This window comes from Lepus europaeus, chromosome 3 (assembly GCF_033115175.1).
Source record: "Lepus europaeus isolate LE1 chromosome 3, mLepTim1.pri, whole genome shotgun sequence".
NCBI classification, from domain to species: domain Eukaryota; kingdom Metazoa; phylum Chordata; class Mammalia; order Lagomorpha; family Leporidae; genus Lepus; species Lepus europaeus.
In genome coordinates this window covers 41282707-41299431 of record NC_084829.1, presented here as the reverse complement: position 1 = coordinate 41299431, position 16725 = coordinate 41282707, and the positions used below count along the sequence as shown (strand labels likewise).

Sequence of the window (16725 nt, the reverse complement as noted above, 5' to 3'; positions counted from 1 at the left end):
TATGTTCATTTTCTATGAAAGGCAGAGAGATGGGGAGGGGAGACAGAGAGAGACAGAGATTTTCCCTCTGGTGATTCACTTCCTAAATGCCTACAACAGCTGAGGCTGGGCCAGCCCCGTCAGTCTAGGTCCTCTACTTGGGTGGCAGGGACTCAAGTACTTGAACCAAGTTTGCAACCTCCCAGGGTGTGTATTAGCAGGAAGCTGGACAAGATGTGGAGAAAGTGGTAGCCAAACAGGTGCTATGTGATGTGTAAGTGTTCTAGGAGGTATCTTGGCTGCTGCACCAAGTTTTAGCAAAGTCTGCCATTAATCTAGTGGGGAGTCCCTTATAAGTGACTTTTTTCCTGAAGATTTTACAATTCTCTTTTTATTTACAATTTTACTATAATGTGCTCTGGGTATTTTTCAGTTGAATCTATTAGGGATTCTTTGGGCTTCCTGGGCCTTGGTTCTTTCCCAAGATTTAGAATGTTTTTGGCTATTATTTTATTGGATAGATTTTCTCTTCTTTTCTTCTAAAATACTCATAATGTGAATGTTTGTTTGCTTCCTGGTGTCCAGTAAGTCTAGAAGGCTTTCTTTTTCCTTTAAAATTTCTTTCCATTGGACTGATCTGTTGTCTTTAAGCTCAGAAATTCTTCTGCCTGCTCAGTTCTGCTGTTGAGGATGTGAACTATATTTTAAATTTCATTTATTGAATTATTTAGCACCAAGATCTCTGATTTGTTCTTTTTTGTGCTCTCTCTTCGCTAACTTTCTCATTCCTATCATTGATGTCATTGAATTATCTATGTCTTCCCTTGTATCTCATTAAGTTTCCTTGTAATCATTCTTTTGAATTCCTTGTTGGACAATTCATTGATTCCCATTTCTTTGTGGTCTGTTGTTAGAGAGTCGTGTTACTTTGGGGATGTCATGTTTCCTTGTTTTTTCACACTTCTTGTGCCCCTGATGGTTTTCCTGCACCTGGTAGATCAGTTGCTTCTACCAGTTTTGTAGAGTGACCTACAAAGTAAAAGATTTGCTGCTGGCAGAGTGTCTTAGGGTGCTGGTTGGGTGTGCTGTGCTGGCTTTGGGTTTAGGTGGGCACTTCACTGTGTGTGCAGTTCCTTTACCTTTCCCTGTGACGTCAAGTCCCTCTTGGTTCAGGGTTGATATTGAGAGAGATGGAACAGCAGACACTGTGTGCTTACTTCTGTTGTTTGTGAGGCCATAGTGTTTGTTCCTGCTTGGCACCATCTAGTGCTGGGCTCACATAGTCTTCCTCCATGCTTTGCTGATGGAGACTGGGGATGGGAACACCTTGCCCACCTGGTTAATGTGATTCCAGAGGCTCAGTGAGCAGGTACTGACTTGGGGTCACGGTTGTTGGGTTTTGTCCACCACTAGGTTTCACCATAGCAGGCCTGGTACTGGGCCTGGTACTAAGGCTGGCCTTCATCCTCTCATTCCCCCAAGCAGGAGACACATTGTCCAAGTTGTGTGGCTTATAATTGGTGAGCAGGGCGATGCAGACCACTCCTTTTATCACACTAAACCACGGCCTCTCAGCTGGCTTCCTCACCTCTTGCAAAGGTGGCTTGGTGTGTGAGTAGCTGTTCATATTGGTGTCTCTGTGGAGCGACTGTCAGTGGGGGATCCTACTCAGTCACCATCTTTGGAATTCAAGCCTTGACCTCCACAACTTACCATGGTTTAACCCAGCCCTGACCCTTTCCTTCCCACAGGACACTGGCCTTGGCTGGCACAGGGGTGCGGGAGAGCCGGCAGCACTGAGTGACCAGGCGGATGTGTGCTCAGGAAACTTCCTTCCAACCCTCCCTGTTCCTACTTCTGGTGGGGGTCCCGGTGGCCAGTGTCCTCCTTCTGGTCCAGTGCCTTCGATGGCACTGTCCTCGATGGCTGATGGGGGCCTGCTGGAAGCCAGATGTCCAAGAGGAGCCAGGATCCCAGCCCACCCCCCTGCCAGCAGATGAGGCCCCTAGGCAGTGCCCACCAACTACTCTGCCAGAGATGGCCGCCTTCTACCAGGAACTGCACACACCTACCCAAGGCCAGACCGTCGTGCGCCAGCTGATGCACAAACTGCTGGTGTTTTCCGCTCGAGAGGTGGATCACCGCGGTGGCTGCCTGATGCTCCAGGATACCGGCATCTCCCTGCTCATCCCTCCAGGTAACCGTTCCCGAGGACGGGCGTTTGGACGGGGCATTAGGGCACTGCACCAGAGGGAGCACCATTCACAAGCATCCACATCGGTCTGAAAATTGTTTCTATAGTTTATCAACCTCAAAGATGGACATAGTGTCTATCTTTTAGGACAGCTTCCGGGCAGGTGGGAGCCAAGTGCTTGTTCTAATGAATCACTACAGTGACAGGTCTGATACAGATGGAAGAGCACTGTTCACAGGTTCACACGCTGTAGGGGCTGGCAGTAGCCCTGGATGGAGGGGCGGTGACTTGCTTAGGATTATACCATACAGTGCCCACTGTGGTCTCACTCTTATCCCAGGCTGCTGCCCTGCTGGGCACCCTCTCCTGGCTCCCTGCCTTACCTCGTCTCCCCATTCTGGCCTGGTCTCTTTCCGAGGCAGGCGTGTCTTGCCTGCCAGGCCCATCTCAGCTCCTCATCTCCACAGGTGCTGTGGCCGTGGGCCGCCAGGAGCGGGTGTCCTTGGTCCTGGTGTGGGACCTGTCGGATGCCCCGTCGCTGTCCCAGAGCCAGGGGCTGGTGAGCCCTGTGGTGGCCTGTGGGCCCCACGGGGCCTCCTTCCTGAAGCCGTGCCTGCTCACTTTCAAACACTGTGCCCAGCAGCCCGGCCACGCCCGCGCCTACAGCAGCAACACCACCCTGCTCGATGCCAAGGCCTGGAAGCCGCTGGGCCAGCCGGGGGCCTACACCTCCCGGGACGAGTGTCGCATCCACCTGTCCCACTTCAGGTAGGCAGGTGCCCATTGGCTTGCCCCCTCCTCCTTCTGTTGGGAACTGCTTCCTGATGGGTCCAACATGGCCTGCAAATCCCTTGTCCCAGGGTCTCTCTGCAGACCCTCTGTCCCCATATCTGCAGCAGCTTGTCTCATCCAGCCCCGTGCGGGACGGTGTGTCTTACGGCTGTCTGTCTCTGCCTGTCTGGAAGTGTCTGACGCCGCCCTATTCCCTCCTCTGTCTGACACGATCCCCTCTCCTCTGTGCCAATGTCACAGCTGTCCCCGAACTCTGCAGAGCCAGCCCCACCCCCACAGTCCTCTGCCTCCCAATCTCCTTGCCGCCCACTGACCGGAAGAGGGCCCTAGGTGGTGCCCTCCGCCCCCAGCTGGGGGATCCTAAGCCCACCTTCCCTCTGTCCCTTGCCCCACAACACCTGCTGGCTCTCCTCCCCACTCAAGGACGGTCACTGTGATGTGCTCACTCTCATTCCCCCGGCCGCACCTCTCCCAAGTTCCTCCCTTTATGCACCTTCCCCCACCCCCAGAAGTGCTCTCCTCTCCCCGCTGGGAGGCTCCCACAGAGTCCCCTCACCAGTGGGAGCCTTGTAGTAGGTGTGCTGGGGTCTTAGCATCCCCCGGCAACCCTGCACACCTCTCCCTGCCTCCGTCTCCCTCCACAGTCTCTACACCTGCGTGCTGGAGGCACCCATGGGGCAGGCTGCCCACAAGTGGCTGCAGTTGGCTATCTTCTGCTCGCCGCTGGCGCCAGGGCAGACGCACCTGCAGCTGCGGGTCTACTTCCTCAACAACACGCCCTGTGCCCTGCAGTGGGCCGTGGCCAACGAGCAGCCTCATGGCGGGCGCCTGCGTGGGCCCTGCCAGCTCTTCGACTTCACCGGGGCCAGGGGTGACCAGTGCCTGAAGCTCAAGTACATCTCTGAGGGTGAGGGAGGGGAGGCCAGGGCCGTGGGGAGCCCCACTGGGTGGAGGGATCAGGTCCTCCCGCTGGGCCAGGAATCCCAAGGTTCTCCCCTAGACTCAAGGAGGCCTCTTGGTTTTGTCCACTTCCCCTGCTCTGCTGCCCACTTGGCCCTCGCCACCCTGCCCCAGGATAGGGTGATGCCAGACTAGGGGGGCGGGAGGACAGGAAGTAGGGGTATCCCAGCCTTCTTTGTTGGGGTCCTCTTCATTTGTGGGTTGGGCTGCTGCGATTGCCCATGGAGCCCCTGTGTGTCCGTGGTTGTGGACAGGGCACACGTGTGTGGCAGCTTCAGGGGTGGAGGGGGGCTGCGAGAGTCAGGGGTGTGTGGTATAGGAGCAAGGCCACTCTCGGGGGTTGCACCAAGGCTCTGGAGAGTCCCACCCACTCCAAGCCCTCCTGCCTGGCCCCTGAGTCCCTCGCTCTCTGCCCCCTCCCCAGGTTGGGAGAATGTTGACGACAGCAGCTGCCAGCTGGTCCCCCATCTCCACATCTGGCATGGAAAGTGCCCCTTCCGCTCCTTCTGCTTCCGGAGAAAAGCAGGTAGCTCAGGGGCTGCCCTCTCCCCTCCCCTCCCATCCCAGTGAGCTGGAGGCTCCGTGGCCCCCGTTCTCGCCATGCCACAGGCCCTCTGCTAAAGGCCGGGGGCCCCGACGGTTCCTGGCAGAGAGGAAGCCAGAGGGTCCTGCCCCAGCTTCTGCTTAGTCCCAAAGTCTTCCTGTGGAGTCCCTCTGATTCCCCAGGCTCCCCTGCACCTGCTGTGTTCCAACCTTCTCTTGGCAGCCAATGAGAGTGAGGACTGCTCGGCACTAACCAATGAGATCATCGTCACCATGCACACCTTCCAAGATGTGAGTCGGTGCTGGAAGGGCCTGGGATGGGGGTGGGGGGCCCGGGCCCGTGAAGTAAGGTCTCAGTCACATAACCAAACAGCAAAGCCCCCTCTGAGGGGCTTAGGTTACCCTCCCTCCCTGACTCTTTCTTGTCTACCCATGCATGAATTCAGCAGGAGATTAAAAGAACCAAACCCTAGAATACTCCCTTCTCCCAGTGCAGGGGGACTGGGGCATGGGGGGACATGGTGTCTTTCTAGGCTGATGGCCTGTGTCTGAGGTCATGTTTTCTATCGTCGGCAGGATGGGCGTTAGCTACTTCCCTGCACCTGTCACCCCAAAGCTAGGGTGCAGTCAGGGTGAGAGTCTTTGTGAGCCTGTGGCAACTTCTTCACCTAACTCCCACCCCCCACCTATTCACTGGCACCTTGCTGCAGGGAGGGGAGCCAGGGAATGTGACGGATGGCCTGTGATACTGGCTGCCCACCCCCTGCTTCATGTCCCCACCCAGGCCTCCTCCTGGTGGCTTAGGATGGACTGGTTGGCTTCATGTCCCTGTCCCCAAAGAGCTCAGCGGGCAAATTTAAGGCTGAAGGTGGGGTTCTGGCGCCAGGGCAGCAGAAAGTGGAGGGTTGTAGCTCCCAGTATAGTGTGTCTGGGAGACGGGATGCAGAGGAGATACGAGGAGTGGAGGGAGGCCCCAGCTTCTTCCCCGGGGGCTGTCTTGGGACCCCCTCAGTGTGCTCCCTGCCCTCTGTTGACTCAGGGCTTGGAGACCAAGTACATGGAGATCCTCAGGTTCCAGGTGTCTGAGGAGGAATCCTGGGCAGCACCACCCCCTGTCTCCCAGTCGCCCCCATGCAACAGGTGAGGTGGGGGTTGCTGGGACAGCTGTCTGGGGGATGTTTGGCACTTGCCATGGGTGGAAGAGGCCCCTTCTGGGTCTCTGAGCCCTGAAAAGAGCCCTTCCCACGCCACAGGCTGCCCCCAGAGCTCTTTGAGCAGCTGCAGATGTTGCTGGAGCCCAACAGCATCACGGGCAACGACTGGCGCCGGCTGGCCTCCCACCTGGGGCTCTGTGGCATGAAAATCCGGTAGGGAGAGGGGCAAGGGCTGAGGGGCTGGTGGGGGCCAAGGGTCCTCAGGACACCGTGGGCACTGGGCCACAGACAAGGGGGTGACTTAAAAGTTGGGGAGCCCTATCCTCCTTGCTGTGTATCCCTGCATCCCCAGTATCTATAGAGATGCCTGGCGCCTGACAGGTGCTCCATCAATGCTTAACTTAAATCCGGGGAACGGTGGAAAGCATTGGGTCCATGGTGAGTGCTTGCCAGGCAGGGGCCCGGGGAGCAGAATGGCAGATGATAGGGTACTGTGTTTAAGGACGTAGCTGGGTGCCTGGCACACACCAATTCAACAAATGTTAGCCATCATAGTGGCAATGCAGCCGCAGTCCCTGTCAAGGAACTTATAAACCAGTAGGAGACAATTCCTTTTATTAAAACATGAGAGAGAGAGAGAGAGAGAGAGAGAAAGGAGAGAGAAAGCGCTTCCATCTACTGGTTCACTCCCCTAGTGCTGGCAACAGTTGGGGCTGGACCAAGCCAAAGCTGAGAGCTGGGAACTAAACTGAGTATCGCCCTTAAGCATCAGGGACCCAAGCACTTGAGCCATCACCTGCTGCCTCTCAGGTGCCCATCAGCAGGAAGCTGGAGTCAGGAGTGAGCCAGGACTCACACCTAGGCACTCTGGTGTGGAATGCAGGCATCCTAACTGCTAGGCTAAGCATCTGGCCCTGGGGACGGACTCTGAGCTGAGTACCCAGCGCCCAGTGAGTGCAGAGGTCAGGGTAAGCCTCACCTAGGAGGTGGGGCTCGCGCTGGACCTGAGAACATTGAACCAGTATTCTCGGAAACTGCTGAACACTGGGATGCGAGATGAGTGAGATGCGGTCCCAGCTCCCAGGAACTCCCACTCCAGTAAGGGGTACACAGAACTTCAAAAGGGGACCAAGTCCCCGGCCTCGGGCCACCCCAGCCCTGGGAAGCAGGCCAGAGCAGCCCAAGGGCAAGAGATGCGGGGAGGGAGCTGTGGGTCTTGCTGGGCCACCTGGGGTGGGGGAGGAGGAGCCCGCTCCTCCCTCTCCTCCTCTGTCCCCGCCCGGGCCAGGTTCCTGTCCTGCCAGCGCAGCCCGGCCGCGGCCATCCTGGAGCTGTTCGAGGAGCAGAACGGCAGCCTGCAGGAGCTGCACTACCTCATGACGGTCATGGAGCGGCTGGACTGCGCCTCCGCCATCCAGAACTACCTGAGCGAGTCGCGAGGCAGCAGCCCAGCCTCGGCCCGCGGGGGCGCCCAGGACAACCAGGGCCTGGAGCTGGACGAGAAGCTCTGAGCGGCCCGCGCGCGGGCACGGGGAGGCCGGGGGCGTGCCCCTGTGCCCAGGGAGCCCCCAGCTGCGGTTGGCTCCAGGCTGCATCCGGCCGAAGTCCTCAGGATTCCCATGGAGGGTGCCTAGAGAGGCCAGAGCGCCCCTCGGGTGCAGGGTGCTCCTGGCCGGCAGGGGGCGCGGGAGCCCAGGAGATGGCCAGGGCCGCCCCTACCTCCCTGCTGCCGCTTCTCAAAGCCACCGGCCCCGCGCCAGGCCACCAGCACTCAGGATCACTCAGCAGGACCCGGCACCTTCTAACCCCGGGCAGACTGGAATATGTGAGACAGGTGGGGCCTCCCCACTTAGCCGGGGTCAGCCGCGCCCCTGTGAGCCCAGGCGGCCCCTCTAGCAGCACTGCCCTGTGGATCAGGTATTTGGCCTTGTCCAGGAGTTCAGAGAGGCTTGGTGGGGCTGGGGGAGGAGAGACTGCATAGACGGAAGCCAGGAATGAGTATGGAGGCCCCGGGGCTTAGGAGCCCAGCCTGCTGGTTGTGAGGGGTAGGAGAGTTCAAGGCCAGGTCTAGAGGCAGGTGCACCTGGCCGCGGGTCTCTGTCTACCTCCGCCCCTGCCAGGGCCCTTGTCAAAGCCGGGAAGCAACCCCAAGGGTGGTTCTCGCCCAGCCTTTTTATCTGCGGCTCTCTGATTTCGTTTTTCTGGAAGTGTCTTTGGCTCCATCTTTGAAACTGTGTCACTCTGTTCTTCCTTGACTTAGCATCTTTGTGGCTGCACCTGGTGGCCGTGCCCTGGCTCTGTGGGTTCCCCTATGTCTCAGAAAACCCCCACTTCTCCTAGGGGCAAGTGCTCAAACCAAGGTCAGGTTTCAAAGGCTGTGAAAAGAGCTGGATGGGTGGGGACTGCTAACCCACCAGATACTGTTTGGAGTCCAGAAATAAAGGCTCAGCTCAAAGAACACCCGTCTTGGTCAACACTGACTCAGCGCTGCTGTGTGTTAGTGTGTAGAGAGGACGTGAACAGCCTTGGACTTCGGAAACACAGCCACGGCTCCAACTCCATTCTCCCAATGCCTTTGTTGGCAAACAGGTGTGGTTCACTTGTTGACAGGCAGGTGATCTCTTGGGCAACAGTTTGCTTCTGTATTTAATGAAAAAAATAGCTTTTTCCTATGACAAATATTATATAATAAAGTACGAAAATGACCTTTCGATATTTGGCTCGGATTGGTAAATCTGGGATGAACATGAGTGGCTGCGTTTGGTAACTGTACCAGTGAGGATGGGTTGGAGGGAAGCATTTCGTAGCCTGTGCTTCCAGCTTGAAAACAGGTGGGGGCAGTGTTGTGGTGCAGTGGTTAAGCTGCTGCCTGTGATGCCGGCATCCCATATTGGAGCATCAGTTCCAGGCCAGGCTGCTCTACTTCTGGTCCAGCTTCCTGCTAATGCACCTGGGAAGGCAGCTGAGGATGACCTGAGTAACCACGTGGGAGACCCGGATGGAGTTCTGGACTCCTGGTGTCAGCCTGGCTCAGCCCCGACTGTTGCAACCATTTGGGGAGTGAACCAGCGATGGAAGATTTCTTTCTCCGTTTCTCCCTTTCTCCCTCTCTGTCACTCTGCTTTTTGAGTAAACAAAATAAATGTTTTTTTAAAAAAAATCGGGTGCAGCAGGGGCTGACGCTGTGGCATTGTGGATAAAACTGTTGCCTGCAGTGCTGGCATCCCATATGAGAGCCGAGTCAAGTCCCAGCAGCTCCACTTCCAATCCAGCTCTCTGCTATGGCCTGGGAAAGCAGTAGAAGATGGCCCAAGTGCTTGGGCCCCTGCATCCACATGGGAGACCCGGAAGAAGCTCCTGGCTTCGGATCGGCGCAGTTCCAGCCATTGCGGCCAATTAGGGAGGGAACCAGCGGATGGAAGACCTTTCTCTCTGTCTCTCTGCCTCTGCCTCTCTGTAACTCTGCCCTTCAAATAAAATAAATAAATCTTTAAAAAACAAAATTGGGTTCAGCGTGGTACATCAGGGAGGTTCATTTGTACTTCTGGGTCAGGCTCTCTGCTCCCTTTTCCTCTGTGGCCCACTCCTTGGTCCACCCTTCTGATTGGTTCTCCCCAGGCCACTATGGGGACAGCCATTGGAAGCTGCTGCCTTGGCACTTTTCCGGTTCTCTTGGGTCCGGATGGGCCTGCGAGAGCACACGCTTTATCCTTGGTGCCCGCCCCACTTTTCCAGGGGCCCATGAGCCCATGGGCTCATGGTAGCCAGTCAGAGGCATCTTTGTGCCCCCCCTCCCCCAAGGACGAGTCATTTTGAGGGTTTTGGTCCCTTTGGAGCAGGGGCCCAGTGAGGGGTTAAATGCTTTTCGGCCCCAACTCCGATTTCTCAGAATGAGTTCCCAGGGTTGGCAGAAAGGGGCCTGGGAAATTGTGAGGGAGATATAGGCTGCGTGATTCCGGGGGGGTGGGGGCTTCCTTTCTCGAGTCAAACCCGATTGGTGTGTATCTGCTGAGAGATGGCATGTGCCACTGGGTGCTGGGAAACTGCGCTCACCCCGGCTCTCACGCTAACTAGAACGGCTCCCATCTCTCTGGGTGTCAGTCTCTTCATCCTTGCCTGGAGATATTCACAGGAGAGGGGCTCAGCCTCCTGGGCAGAGGGCATCTCCGAGAGCACTTTCTCCCCCCGCCCCAGCTCCACGGACCTGTGACGTGGGTGACCACGTGGGGGACCACTGGGGACACTTGGCCATGGCTTTCTTTTTGTATTTCCATTACATAGAGGAACTGATCACTGCTTATGGCCTCCCCTTCAGCCCTTTCCCTGATAGGCTACCTGCCTGGTTCCTACAAAACACCACATCTGTGACTTCTGCTCCTATGCCTGTGTAGGGTCCCTTGTCCAAACTCCCGCCTGTTGGGTTTCGAGTCTGTTGGGTGTGGTGAGAGGAATGACAGGGTATGGCTGGGCCTGTGCCTGGAGGGTTAGGGCAGGGAGGTCATGGGTCCTTGGCATCCTCGCACTGAGCAGCAGCGTTCACACTAACGTCCAGCTTTCACTGTCCGACAGAAATACGACAAAAGCTGCACGTAGAATTTTACTTTGCCTAGTAGCCTGCTGATGGCCTGGGAAAAGTGGAAGATGCCCCAAGTGCTTGGCCCCCTGCCGCCCACCTGGGAGACCTGGTTGGAGCTCCTGGCCCCTGGCTTTGGCCTGGCCTAGTGCTGACCATTGCAGCCATCTGGGGAGTGAACCAGCAGATGAAAGATCTCTCTCTCTCTCTCTAGTGCTTTCAAATAACTAACTAAATAAATATTTTTTAAAAAGAAAAGAAACAGTTGAGGTCAATTTTCTTTTCAAGAGGTGGACAAAGAGAGAGAGGGAGACTTCCCATCTGTTGGGTTTTTCTCAAGATGTCAACAATGGCCAGAACTGGGCCATGGAGAAGTCAGGTCTCCCCTGTGGGTGGCAGGGACCCAACTACTTGAGCCATCACCTGCTGGATTGTCAGGAAGGTGGAATCAGGTGTGGAGCCGGGACTAAAACCCAGGCATTCTGATATGGGGTGTGGGCATCCCAGCTGGTGCCAACCTCTAGGCCAAATGCCTGCTCCATATACCAATGTCGATTTTAATCATATATTCTGTTAAATCTAATCTATCCAGGATGTTGCCACTTCCACAAGTAATCAATGTGAAATTTGTGGTGTGTTGTAAGTTCTTTTTTTCATATGATTTGGAGTCTGGTGTGTACTTACCATTGCAGCACATCTCAAATTGAATGTTAACTTTTTATTGGAAATATTTGATCTGTAATTGGATTTCATAAAATTTACACATGAAAAATTACATTTGCATGCACACAAGTTAAATAAACTAAAGGTAATCCAAAAGTGGAATTAGGTATAAATTGTAAAATTTGAGTTCATGGGGGCTGGCGCTGTGGCTGGTTAAGCTTCTTCCTGCAGCGCTGGCATTCCACATGGGCACTAGTTTGAGTCTCGGCTCTTCAGATCTAGCTCTCTGCTATGGCCTGGGAAAACAGTAGAAGATGCCCCAGCTCTGGCTGTTTTGGCCATTTGGGGAGTGAACCAGCAGGTGGAAGACCTCTCTCTCTGTTTCTCCCTCTCTCTGTCTGTAACTCTACCTCTCAAATAAATAAATAAAATTTAAAAAATTAAGTTCATTAAAATGAAATAAAAATTTCGCTCCTCAGTTGCACTAGCCATAGTTAAGTGCTTGGCCGCTACGTGCAGCTGGTGTGTATTATTATTAATGGACAGGCAAGGCTGGATTAGGGCTCCAGTGGAGTATAACTTGGTAGTGTAGTTGACCATTCATTCATGCATGCATTCATTTATTTCTTAGACATGTGCAGATGCTAAGCCCTGCACGAATTGCTGGTGATAAGAATTCAATGAAGAGCTTTCTTGTTCTGTCACCGCTCCTGGGGTGGCGGGAGTTGAGGGAAGGGCACCTTCCTTCCATGCTGCTTTGCACTTGACTCCAGAAGGGAGTTAGGACTGAGGGCCATGCCGACACTCTCTGTTGCAGCGATGGTGCTCATTACAGCCTGGTGTGGAGGCCGTGGATTCGGTGCCAGGTGTTCTGGCTTATCTAGCTCACCAGGTGGGTTGTTGGTTGCTGACAACAGGATCCATCCTGGCTGGTTGAGGTGGATGGGGTTTACCAAAGGATACTGGAGGATGAATAATCATTACTTTTTTTAAAAGATTTTATTTACTTGAGAGGTAGAATTGCAGACCGTGAGAGGGAGAGACAGAGAGAAAGGTCTTCCTTCCGTTGGTTCACTCCCCAATTGGCTGCTATAGTTGGAGCTGTGCCAATCCGAAGCCAGGAGCCAGGAGCCAGGAGCTTCTTCCAGGTTTCCCATGAGGGTGCAGGGGCCCAAGGCCTTGGGCCATCTTCTACTGCTCTCCCAGGCCATAGCAGAGAGCTGGATCAGAACAGGAGCAGCCGAGACTAGAACCAGCGCTCATATGGAATGCCGGCGCCGCAGGGGGAGGATTAACCTACTGTGCCATGGTGCTGGCCCCAGATGAATAATCATTTCAAGGACTGGGAAATAGTTTTGAGGTAGAATTTTCAGGAACAACACGTTAAGCGCTGCTGCGGGGTCATCTCTAGGGGGAGGGACTGGTGTTGCTGTGGCTGCCTGGTTCTGAAAACCAGACAGCAGGAACTTGGCCCTACCATAGCCATTGCCACCACTGCCATCCGTGCCGCTCCTGAGTCGGGAACCCAGAAAGTGTGCCTCTGGAAGCTGACACCCCTGCTGCCCCCCATGCCCGCAGGAGTCAGTGCAAGCTCTGGGCACTGCCTGCCTCTTCACGGCACTCACTTCTGAGTTGAATTTCAAGTGGGGTAACAAGTTGTTGGACCCTGTGCCTGAATTCTAGCTGCAAAGATGTCTGGAAACGGAAATGCTGACCCCAGTATTGAGGAGGTGAGATTTACTATCCGCAAATATTCCCAAGTATGGATTAGCTGCTCAAAAGTAGAGCGGGGAGGGACGGTGTTGTGGTGCAGTGGGTTAAGCCACTGTCTGCGATGCTGGCATCCCGTATGAATGCCAGTTTGAGTCCCAGCTGCTCCACTTCTGATTCAGCTCCCTGCTAATGCAAAACAGTGAAAGATGGCCCAGGTACTTGGACCCCTGCAACCCACATGGGAGATGTGGATGGAGTTCCTGGCTCCTGATCAGCCCAGCTCCAGCTATTGTAGCCATATGGGGAGTGACCCAGTAGATGGAAGATTCTCTTTCTCTCTCTCTCTCTCTCTCCTTCCCTCTTCTTCTCCCTCTCCCTCTCCCTCTCCCGGTCCCTTTGCCTTTTGAAAAAGTTGGTAAGAAGCCTGAATATGACAAATGTGCCCTACAGCCATGCTGGAGTGAACGCTGTGGCTCCAGTGAGCAAATTCTTTTCACAAGAAGAATCACTCCTGCAGAAGGAGCCTGTGCACTGGCATAATCTCAACAAAGCGAGACAGCACACATTCCGGGGACGGCTCTCCTGCCGGCAGACCCAACGGTGATTCTGTGGTCTAGGATCGGACATTGACATGCTTCCCATGTGCTGTGGCCTGATGTTTGTGTCCCCTACCCCCCAAATTCATATGTTGGAGTTTCAATGCCCAAGGTGAAGGCATAGGAGATGGAGGACTCTGGGGAAGCGATTAGGTGAGGAGGGCAGTGTTCTCATGAATGGGCCCCAGAGAGCCCCTTTGCTCTCGCTGCTGCGTGAGGACACGGCAAGAAGACACCAGCTATGACCCTATACCGGAAATGGAGCCTCCCAGACCCCGTTTCTGCCGCACTTGTCGGCCTCTGACACTGGGAGCAACACACTTGAGTTGTTACAAGCCCCCCCACCAAGGTCGCCTCCAGAACGGAGCGACAGGGAGCGTCCAGCAAGAGCTCGCCCCCAGTGCTGGCTGGGTTTACTCACCGGCTCCTCCAGCTTCCTGTGCCTTCCTGGGCTGCCAGGGCTGAGAAGGAAATTGCATTTCCCAGAGTCCTTGGCACTCGGGAATCTGGCTGCATTTATGGACTGTCAACTGGCTGAACCACGCGGGGCCTGGACTTGCGTTGAATCAGATTGGGCGCTGAAACGCCCCTGGGGCTGGTGCTTATTTTGAGAAGCTGGATGTGTGGCTTAGAGAATACGCCTGCAGTCCTCCCAGTGGCCTGTGAGCTATTTAGGCTCCATAATTCATTGTTCGTGTTTCAACTGGCTGGAGACCGGCTATGCAGGGCACGCTAGGACCCCTGCCCAAGGTGCCGGGGCTCTCGTGAAAAACTCCTTCATTCTGTCATCATCCTCTTTCTACTTTGCTGGTGTTTAAGGAACTCAAATCTCAGGAAAAGACAGTAAGAGAGATGGTAGTTTTATTAAGATGTCCCTACGTAGCAAAGTAAGGAATCCTGTATTGATTTCCCCTCCCCAAAGTAGAAAACCAAACAAAAAATATATTGGTCTATGAAATGCAGAAACTCACAAGCGCTTTTCTCTGAGTCCTGTCTTGTGTATTTATTCTTTTTTTAAAGGTTTATTTATTTATTTGAAAGGCAGAGTTACAGAGAGGCAGAGGGAGAGAGAGAGAGAGAGAGAGAGGTCTTCCATCCGCTGGTTCACCCTCCAGATGGCTGCAATGGGCGGAGCTGTGCCAATCCAAAGCCAGGAGCCAGGAGCTTCTTCCAAGTCTCCCACATGGGAGCAGGGATCCAAGGACTTGGGCCATCCTCTACTGCTTTCCCAGGTCATAGCAGAGAGCTGGATTGGAAGTGGAGCAGCCAGGACTTCAACCGGCGCCCATATGGGATGCCGGCGCTGCAGGTGGCGGCTTCACCTGCTACGCCATGGCGGCAGCTCCCTCGTATTCATTCTTTTTAAAACCTTATAGAGGCGTGCTTAGTCACCTACTCAAGGTGCATTTGACTACTTACTATGTGCTTAGTCTCATGGAGGGCCTTCATTTCTTGTCTTGTCTCTAGGTCACCTTTCTCATGCTGGCTGTAATGTAGCCTAGGCTGGTTTCTTGTCGGGAGAGGCTGGTGGCTTGTACGGCTGCTGGCTGACGGAAAGCTAACATCAATGCTACGTGGTCAGTGCTATGGTGTCGTAAAGACATTGGCCCGAGGACGGGAATACGCCTAACACGGACTACCCATCTTCAGGTGGGAATAGAATCGGTTTCTAAACAAACCAGGAAAGATGCAGTCAGAACATGCAGAATAACCTTTGGGGAATGCTGAGGGTGAGGAACATGGGACCGTAGGAAGTTCCTCAGTGGAGCAGAGAAATGCAGATGGGGTGGGGATGGTCCAGGGCCTGATCGGAGAGGAGCCAGCCTTCCTGTTCACAGGGACCCCCGAGAAGCCCGAGGGAAGTGTCAGACCCAGAAGGGGACCCGGTGGCGTGGGCTGTCCAGGAATCTGCCAGGAAACCCTTCAGGCTGGGTTTGTGCTCACTGCTCACCCAGAGTGAGGCTTCCAGTGCTCTCGCTGAAGAGGGCTCTGGTGGCCTGCAGCGGGGGGCAGCGGGGGCCACTTTCAGTGCACAGGGTCAGAGGCCCTGGGAAGGTTGCGTTCTAGGCAGCGCCGTCTACCTGCTCTGGCCACCCATTCTGCCCAGGTCTCCCTGCTTCCTTCGGGCCCAGGCTGCTCAGGTGTGACTCAGGTGGCTCTTTTAGTTCAGTGTCCATCCCTTTCCCTTAATGAACTCTTTTTAGTTTGTTTGATTTCATCAAAGCCGCGAGCGCCTCCCTTCCCCGCAGGCCGGGTCTTGGGAGCCTGGTGCAGTGAGAGGAGCAAGAAGGAATCCAGAACCTCAGAGACTTGAATGGCAGCACCAGCTCCTGCGCCTCCCCCACAGATTCCGGCAAGTCTCACGACCACATGTCTGAGCTTCCGGCCCCACCTGTGCATGTCGGGGGGCCTAATCCCACCCTCCCTGGAAGGCTTGCAAGGTTGAGACTCTCTGCTCACGGCCCATGCACAGCCTGGGTCAGGATTAGCAGAGACCCTGAGCTCTACCGACTGCTTGGCTGCAGAGCATCCCACGCACTTCCCGAAAGCCACCGGGCTCCATCTTCCCCACTGGGAGGAGTTTCAGGGACATGAGACCAATGGGCAGATCCTTCCTCTCCTGCCCTGGGTGCAGCCAAGGGGCTGTCAGGATCACCACAGACCCTGCATCCTGACAGCGTAGACTGAGGATGTGCTGTGCACGGAAGGTGGGAGTCCTCCTGCCACACTCCAGTGTTGCACTCTTACCCCTCCTTGTGATGACGTCAGGAGGCGGGGCCTTTGGGTCGTGAATGGGGTTAGTGCCCTTCTAAGAAGAGCGAGCTGGCTTCCCTCCCCTCCTCTGGCCACCGTGTGAGGATGCGGTGAGATGACGGCGCCCTGGAAACTTCACCAGACACTGGAGCTTAGTCTTGACCTTGGTCTTGAACTTCCCAGCCTCCAGACATAAATGTCTGCTGTTTCAGCCACCAGGACTGTGGCATTCTGTGCTGGCAGCCTCAGCAGCCTAGGGATGTGTGCAGTGGTTCGTGGTGGAGCTGCACCTGCCTGTGCCCCCATCCTCCCCCATTAGGGCTGGTGTTCTGTTGCCAGATGCCCAGGGGACCCTGAGCGTGGGCCTCTGGCCTTCTCAGGGTTCTGTTGAGTACTGATCCTCGCCAGAAAATGCCTTTTGGCTTCTGTTTGCCAGAAATGGTTTCTCTTGCTTGGAGCCAAGAGCTCTGATGACTGTCCTTTACCCTTATTGCTCTTGGCAGACACAGGGAGTCCGTCAGCTTCGGTGTCACTGAGTGATCAGCCTCCTGTGGGAGCTGCTCAAAGGAAAGCTTTATTTACTTGTCACAAGTAAAGGAGACAGCGGGGAGGCACCGTTTCCTAAAGACACTGTCTCCCTGGGAAGCGCTTTGCCAGGGCTTTTAATCTGAGGGTGGGGGTTGTGTGCAGGAGGTGGAAAAGAGCGGGCAGGAGGTGCTTCCTGCTTACAATGTACGTCTCCCTGGAGCCTGTGTTTAAGGCTCTGAGTCAGGCTACTTTCTTGCAGCTTTCATGGGTTGACAG

The 16725-nt window shown here is 55.1% G+C and overlaps 1 protein-coding gene across 1 annotated transcript; it reads left to right on the top strand.

The window, feature by feature from the left end:
- The first annotated feature begins 1791 nt into the window (after positions 1 to 1791).
- UNC5CL (unc-5 family C-terminal like) lies at positions 1792 to 7133 on the top strand. The gene is made up of 8 exons (XM_062187483.1): positions 1792 to 2176; positions 2641 to 2941; positions 3610 to 3872; positions 4350 to 4451; positions 4692 to 4759; positions 5508 to 5608; positions 5722 to 5835; positions 6911 to 7133. The coding sequence occupies exons 1-8, from the start codon at positions 1792 to 1794 to the stop codon at positions 7131 to 7133; spliced, it is 1557 nt and encodes a 518-aa protein (XP_062043467.1).
- Positions 7134 to 16725: the final 9592 nt, after the last annotated feature.

What these genes read in the sequence shown, in the direction of transcription:
- UNC5CL (XM_062187483.1), top strand. Translation starts at nt 1,792, where the DNA reads ATGTGTGCTCAGGAAACTTCCTTCCAACCCTCCCTGTTCCTACTTCTG. An exon ending in GCTCAAGTACATCTCTGAGG is followed by an intron (nt 3,873 to 4,349) that starts GTGAGGGAGGGG and finishes CCCCCTCCCCAG; the next exon opens with GTTGGGAGAATGTTGACGAC. An exon ending in CCATGCACACCTTCCAAGAT is followed by an intron (nt 4,760 to 5,507) that starts GTGAGTCGGTGC and finishes CTGTTGACTCAG; the next exon opens with GGCTTGGAGACCAAGTACAT.